Below are 7,863 nucleotides of genomic sequence, written 5' to 3' on the forward strand. Positions count from 1 at the left end.
AGGACTACAAGAAAGCTGGGGGGGCTTTTCCAAGGGCAGGGAGTGACAGGACAAGGGGTAACGGGTTTAAACCGATTAGGGAGATTGAGATGGGATATCAGGAAGAAGTTCTTCCCGGAGAGGGTGGGGAGGCACTGGGACAGGTTGCCCAGAGAAGCCATGGATGCCCCATCCCTGGGAGTGTCCAAGGCCAGGCTGGATGAGGCTTGGAGCAACCTGGTCTAGTGGAAGGTGTCCCTGCCCATGGCAGGGGATGGAACTGGGTGAGCTTTAAGGTCCTTTCCAACCCAAACTGTTCTATAGTCCTCATCCCTCAGCATCCAGCACGCTAACTTTAAGAAAAGCTGTGTGTACGTTGCACAGATCAGACACCTGCTAGCCAGCAGTCTCTGACATAGGCTCCTTAGCAGTCAGTCATAAACATGCAGAGTTCCTGGGGCAGAGCTGGAACCTGTCACCTACTGAATCCTGTCAGCTCCTGTACCACCAACTCGCCTCACCTAGGCTTTCGTTCTCTTACCAGAGAAGCCCTTCTCCTAGCGCAGCCCCCAGCGCCAAGAAAAGCTGGAAACTGCTTCTTTCCCCACACGTCTCTTCAGCATTCTGTAGCGTAGGCCGTAGCTCTAGGCTAGGAGATGGGGAGATTGGGTGACTCGCTCTGAACAAAGGTGTGTGAAGCCTGTCTGGATCGCAGTCGGAAGGCCTGACTCTCGCCCCTAGCAGCACACAAAGCAGCTAGTCCCACAAGCGTGGGTAGTCTTGGCAAAGACGACGCAGCAACGTCGCCTTCAGCGTGCGCAGGATGACTGTGCTCAGCAGAGGGCCCCTGCAGGGTCCTGGGTGCCCACAGCTCTTCTGTTCTCTCCTGTTGTCGATGGCACTTTCCTGCCGTGACTGCGCGTGCTTCAGTAACAACAGTCAGCCCGGGATGGTGCTGACCTCTCTCGTCCCATGTGCCTGGTCCCGTTACTGTTCTTGGTTAATCTGAAAAGCTTTGCTGCTATTCAGCGGTGTTTTCTGGATAGCTGCAATTTCTGACTGTAAGCAGAAAAAAAATGTGTTGTTTTGGGTAAATAAATAGTTTTGATGCAGCTGTAACAGCGTATTAACAGAAACGGTCGTTCAGGTAAAGCGTTAACATTTGTAACCTGAAGGTCTGTCTGCTCAGCTAATTGAGACCGTACCAGCTTCCTCCCGTTAGGTATGCAAATGTGCGTCTGACTGAGAAAGCCAGGATGCTTCAACTCTCTGAAGCTGTTCAGTGAATCTGGACTTGGAGGAGGGCGGCGCAAGGGAGACACGAAAGGGAATAGCTATTTTGGCTTGATCAAGGAGTAGCTCTTCTGACTTGGTTGTGCTTTTTTACTGACGTACAGGTGCACAGGCACTTGTTCACCCGAGTGTCTCGGGTCAGGGGAGGGGGGAAGCTGACTTCATACATCATGTTGGGTTTTGGGTATTAACAGTTTGGCTAAACTTTGCTTTCCCTTTGCTTTTTTAGGCATCGGTAGAGTTGCTGCTACATCTCTAGGAAACTTAACAAATCACAGTTCTGAGGATTTACCTCTTCCTCCTGGCTGGTCAGTGGACTGGACTATTAGAGGAAGGAAATACTATATAGACCATAACACTAATACAACTCACTGGAGCCATCCGCTGGAGCGTGAGGGGCTGCCTCCAGGATGGGAGAGAGTGGAGTCGGCAGAATTTGGAGTGTATTACGTAGATCACGTCAATAAAAGGGCTCAGTATAAGCATCCCTGTGCTCCCAGGTAAGATGTCTCTTCTGTCTTTGTGTTTTTCTTAGTCCAGTTAAGAAAGTGGAACTGGTTTTGTCTTGTGTGTAATGTGCCAAAACCGTCTTATTTTTAGAAGGAAGCTTCACTGGTTCTTGACGAAGATTTTTAGAAGTTGTAATTGTTAGGTTTGTGTCTCGTCTGTTACTGTCTTTAAGTTTAGAAACAGGATGTTGTTCCTAACTCGCTGAAATGAAGCAGCTGTTCTCATCGACTGTCAGTAAAACAGAACTGGTGAGAGCAGAATGGAATTGCAGGCTGATGGGGTGTTCCTGGAGACTGGCTGCGGAAATGGCACGACCCATCGGCAGCGTGAACTGAGTCTTGTCTAGATTGAAAATCGGTGCTTTAGGTACTCGTAATTTAAAGGTGAAGTTAGGATACGCCAAGTCTGCCCGGTAGTTTCAGCCACTCTGTCTGTTTTGCTGTTCCCCGGGATAAGGAGGTTTCTTAACGTGTGGCACAGCAGATACACATATGAGGGTGCCCTTTGTTACGGATGGAGTAACTTACAAGCTGCTGCCCAAATAGGATGGAGTAACTTACCAGCTGCTGCCCAAAACACAATAAAGGGGCATTATTTGGCTGAATCAACACTTGCCTTTTCAGCCTTTTAAAAACAGCTATCACTTTTTGTTCTGCTTTGGTGGGTGAATAGGCCTAAGGCGACTTTTAGCGCACCAGCGGGGAGCAGCAACACCATCGTGACGGCGGCGAAGCACGGAAATAGCAACAGAAAGTTGCTCTCGCCGTGAGGCAGCGCTCCACGTGCGGTTGCATCGCCGGGCTTTGCGCGTGTTGACTTGTGTGTCACTGTGAACAGTTCGGTGGTATCGGTGCGTCCGAGTTCATCCGCGGAGGTCACGGACTTTGTCTTCCTTTGGGCAGCGTTCCCCGTTACGACCAGCCTCCCCCGATGACGTACCAGCCGCAGCAAGCCGCGCGAAGCCAGCCTCTCCTCGTCCCTGCAAACCCCTACCACACTGCGGAGATTCCAGACTGGCTGCAGGTCTATGCCAGGGCTCCTGTGAAGTGAGTGTTTCCTGCTGCCCGCTGCGCATGCCTAGCTCGGAAGGAAAAGCCGTGAATTTTGATGACTGCAAGTAGAGTTGTAGCTGGTTTCCGTTTCTTAATTACGTAAAAACAGTGGTGCCATTGGTTTGGCATTGCTTAAAATCATCACAGTGCTTCTTGCGGGTCACGTGACTTGCAGGATGACGTATTCGAGAGCTGAGGATGCAATTTGGTTTCGGAGTGTTTGGGAGAACGGTACGGTGTGGCTTAAAAAATACGCAGGATATTTTTAGGGGGTTAAATTCTTACTCCTTTAAAAAAAAAACCCTTACGAATTCTCCTTCGCAGTTAAGAATTTTGAATACAGACTGAAATCTATCTTTCCATTCCAGAACTTGAATTAACAACTCAGTGGTAGACAAAGTCATTTTTTTGCCAAAGAAACAATGCCCAGGAACAGGAATTCTCCTCCAAGAAAGGGATTGAGTCAGCACAGTGAAGCCAGTGGCAGTTTCTACTGGGTACAGCTCTGCAGAAGAGTAACACTAACAGAAAGGCAGTTAAAAAAAGGCAGAGACGTTTTATTAATTAGGAAACTGTGCTTTTTCATGGGGAGGATATGGCCAAACCCTCAGAGCAGAGAGCAGATTGGTCTGTAGTTGCAGATTCAGCCTGTGTAGGATGTGCAGCAACTTCCAGCTAAAAAATCCTTTTTATTTCTTTTGCTGTTTCTAGCAACTGTAATTTGAGTGGGTTTTATTACTTCTTGTGGCTCTGGGGCTTGCCAGCAGCCCGTAAAGATTTGATTTGGCCTAAAACCCACCAGTACGCTCCTGCACCGCAGCGTGCTACGTTTCTGTAAGCTATGGGAGGACGTGTTTCCTAGGAATACTTCTAGCTTTTGGCTGCAGCTGCATTTCTTTATTTAGGTCTTTGGCACACCCCGGCAGTGAAGTTCGAAATCCTGCAGCCTCTGCTGTATGGACTGTTGGTGGTGCTTCTCTTGGAACTTGAGAAACAAATTTCATAGAATCATAGAATCACTAGGTTGGAAAAGCCCTTAGAGATCATCCAGTCCAACCGTATCTGTCCACCACTAAACCATATCTTTCAGCACCTCATCCACCCGTCTCTTAAACACATCCAGGGATGGTGACTCCACCAGCTCCCTGGGCAGCCTGTTCCAGTGTGTGATAACCCTTTCGGTGAAGAACTTCTTCCTTACATCCAATCTAACCCTCCCCTGGCGCAGCTTGAGACCATTCCCCCTCGTCCGATCATCTGTCATTAGGGAGAAGAGACCAACACCCACTTCTGCACAACCTCCTTTCAGGGAGTTGTAGGCAGTGATCAGGTCTCCTCTCAGCCTCCTCTTCTCCAGGCTAAACAAGCCCAGTTCCCTCAGTCGCTCCTCATAAGACATATTCTCCAGACCCTTCACCAGTTTTGTGGCCCTTCTCTGGACACGCTCAAGGACCTCAATGTCTTTCTTGTAGTGAGGAAGACAATTTAAGACAATTTAAGATTATTGGGAATACTTTTTATACCTGGTAGGCTGAGACAATCTAAAAAAAAAAACCAAACCCTTATTTAATTCATTCAAGCTGTTGAATAGAATTTACGTTGTTCAGAGGAATCAAAAATCATGTGTTCTCCCGTGTCCTCTTCGCCTCCCGTTCACGTAGCGCTGGTGGTAATGGGAATATTGTAATCCTCACGTGCTTCCGTGAGGCAGTAAGTTCTGGTGTATGAAATACTCTATTGGAAGAGTGAGGACGCGTGGCAGTGGCTGGCTTAGCGTCCCCACATCTTCAGGACTTCTTAAGGAAACACTTGATAACTAATTTTCACAGTTATTAAAATCAAGATCACTTATATTTGCCATGTAATTTTAATAATGAACCTCCGTTGCCAAAGCAATGGGCTTAGGGCTTGAGGAGGAACATCCAGCACTGCCCGTCCATCCTTGGGTAGCGTTGTCCAGCGCTGTGAATGTGTGGGATGTACGATTATGTATGATTTCCAGAACGAGGTAGTCACGGTCCCTGTACCATCCGAGGAGGATGGGCAGCGAGCAGAGTCTTAGCACAGTGGATCCAGGACGCCTGACCTGCGCTTAACCCTTCGCTAGGCTCTGGAATGTTTCGCCACCCTGCGGGCTGGGTGGGTGTTCCCACCGCTCGCCAGGCTGCATGCCTGGGCCTGGGCGGAGACCAGAAACGCCTGGCTTTTGTTAGAGATCATGGAGTCATGGATGGGTTGGGTTGGAAGGGACCCGAAAGATCCCCCAGTCCCCCCCCCTGCCACGGGCAGAGACACCTTCCACTAGACCAGGTTGCTCCAAGCCTCATCCAGCCTGGCCTTGGACACTCCCAGGGATGGGGCATCCACAGCTTCTCTGGGCAACCTGTCCCAGTGCCTCCCCACCCTCTCCAGGAAGAACTTCTTCCTGATATCTAATCTAAACCTCCCCACTTTCAATTTAAACCTGTTACCCCTTGTCCTGTCACTCCCTGCCCTTGGAAAAAGTCCCCCCCAGCTTTCTTGTAGCCCCCCCAGACACTGGAAGGGGCTCTAAGGTCTCCCCGGAGCCTTCCCTTCTCCAGGCTGAACACCCCAACTCTCCCAGCCTGTCCCCATGGCAGAGGAGCTCCAGCCCTCGGAGCATCTCCGTGGCCTCCTCTGGACTCGCTCCAACAGCTCCGTGTCCTTCTGCTGTTGGGGCCCAGAGCTGGAGGCAGAACTGCAGGGGGGTCTCCCCAGAGTGGAGCAGAGGGGCAGAATCCCCTCCCTCGCCCCCCTGGCCACGCTGCTCCTGATGCTCCTGCCGTTGTGGTCCACATTGTTCCCTCAGCTCCTTTGGAACAAGGACCTGAACCTTTCTTCTTCCAGCCCTAACCAGGTGGCTGTTAATAGTCAGGGCAGCGTCTTCTTGTGTTGAAAGTGTCTTGTTTTGTATTAAATAATTGCCTGCTGGGAGGCCCCCTGGGGACAGGCTGTGCTGCCTAGTACGCTCCTGCTTCCTCACCCTGGAGGGAAGGCTTCGTTCCCTGCAGGAATTCTGGACTACAGGCTTTCTGCCTTGTTTCTGGCTGTGTGATGAGCTGCCCTTCTAAAAAATGCCCCGGGAGCCCGGGCCCAGTACTGTTCCCACTCCACGTCTGTGGTGAGCGTTCCCGGACCACGATCCTTTTCGGACCTGCAGGACCGCATGTGACGGAGCTTTGTTTTCTGTCCTGCTCCTGTCGCCACCTGACCAAGAAAAGGCCTTCCGCTGAGAATCGGCCTTGCCACGGAGCGTATTCCGAGAGGTGCCGTTGGCCCGGGGCGTCTGAAAGGATGCGTCGGCGCGGGGCAAGCCGGGGGGAATCCTGCTGCTATTTAGGTCCTTCAGATGGCTCAGGAGCACCTTCCGTAGTCACCTGCTTGTCTTGGTGCCGCTCTGCTGCCTGCACCCTCCCAAATACATCTTTTTCAAGACATCATGTAGTTTATTTGCTTAAATTTACTGATATTTTGGCCTCCACTTAAATTTACTGATATTTTGGCCTCCACTCAAGTATTTTCTCCTGTAGTTCAGTCGGATGAAATAACTCTGTGAGTTTTGTCTGGTTTTTAGTAACTGCAGCAGTCGGCTGCCTGTCTCTGGGTTAAGAAACACAGATGGCCGATGAATCACGTTCAGAAGCCGTGGGGAAGAGCCGGCAGCGGGGGTGCCACCGGGATGCTGTAGCCGCCCCGAGGCTTTGCCGACATAAAGTAGCATTAAATTGCCTATTGCAGAGGGATTTCAGACAAAATCAAGATGACAGCTGGCTCAGGGAATCGCCATCCCCTCACCTTGCTCAAGAAATTCTGCGGGTTGTCCTCTTCCTGGAGCTGGCCAGCGCACTCGGGTCCCCGTTCCGGGGCCAGCTGCTCATTTTGGGGTGAGATTGCTGAAGTTCTGTCTCAGGCGTCTCTCCAGGTTTAGGCAGATCCGGCTTAGCCCAGATATCGCCCCTCAGGAGCACGAGCGGTGCCTAGAGCTGCATCCTGCGTTGTTTCCGCGTCCCTTGTTCCCTCCGAGCCTCGGGAGGCGTCAGGGTGCGGGTCTCTGCGGGGCTGTCGGCTCACGTCACCCTGCCAGACTTCTCTGCCCGTCGTGCTGAGGGGGAGGAGACCCCAAAGGGGGCAGCCTGCTCGAGCCTCGGGGTCTGGCTGTCTCTCCGACGCCGCGGTGGCACTTCACGTCAGCCTCCGGGGGCCCTTAACGCGTGGCGTGAGCCGGGCGCCAGTCAGGAATTGCAGGGAGGTCACCAAACCGGTTGCCGGGCTGCTGGCCCCATCCCGGGGTTTTCCTGAATTCCTTCACTTACAACTCCTCGAGGAACGTCCTGAAAGGCAGCGTCTCCCACAGCTATTCCCCGCGGGGTGGCGGTTCTGGAGATCGGGCCGCGAGCCACAGACCTTTCATCCCACCCCTGTGGAATGACCGTGATTCCGTTGAAAAACGTGGTTAGAAATACAGGTTTTTCTACCAGGATCTTGGAAACCTTCTCCTACTACTGGCACAAAAAGGGGTCCAGTGAAGAGAAATGCTTTCTGGAGTAGTTTGGAGAGCTCATGTGTAGAAGTAGACACCCAGGAGAGCGAAGCTGGGAGATGCCGCGCGTTGTGCCTGGTGTAGGGGGCTGTCGGCGCTGGCTGGGAACAATTTGGGGAACGGTTTGGGGCATGACAGCGAGCGACCAGTTAAGGTCCCCAGCGAGCACACCTCCGTTAGGAAACTGGCCTTCGACTGAGCGGTCTGCGTGCTGGCAGCCCTCGGGGCGACGGGTTTACTCGTGGAAAATGCCTTGCAGGAGGAACGGGATTAGTCACAAAAGGGGTTTGGCAGTTAGGACATAAAATGCAGCTTTTGGGAAGCTGCTTCAGCCCTGCAGAGGGGCCTTGAGGAGGTGGCTCTTGCAGCAAGTTTGTACCTACCTGATGCCCAGAGTCTGGACACGGGAGCACGTTAGTGTTTGAGAAATGGGAGGAAGTGTTAGGACAGGCTGGAGGGAAGGGATGG

The 7,863-nt window shown here is 51.9% G+C and overlaps 1 protein-coding gene across 1 annotated transcript in view; it reads left to right on the forward strand.

The window, feature by feature from the left end:
- SAV1 (salvador family WW domain containing protein 1) overlaps positions 1 to 2,832 on the forward strand; it is a 10,841-nt gene extending 8,009 nt beyond the window's left edge. The window contains exons 2-3 of the mRNA XM_010156904.1: positions 1,502 to 1,772; positions 2,685 to 2,832. Coding sequence (XP_010155206.1) covers positions 1,502 to 1,772; positions 2,685 to 2,832 — 419 coding nt within the window. The remainder of the gene's footprint in view (positions 1 to 1,501; positions 1,773 to 2,684) is intronic.
- The last annotated feature ends 5,031 nt before the right edge of the window (positions 2,833 to 7,863 follow it).

The sequence above is a fragment of the Eurypyga helias genome, unplaced genomic scaffold (assembly GCF_000690775.1).
Source record: "Eurypyga helias isolate BGI_N326 unplaced genomic scaffold, ASM69077v1 scaffold41058, whole genome shotgun sequence".
Taxonomy (NCBI): Eukaryota; Metazoa; Chordata; class Aves; order Eurypygiformes; family Eurypygidae; genus Eurypyga; species Eurypyga helias.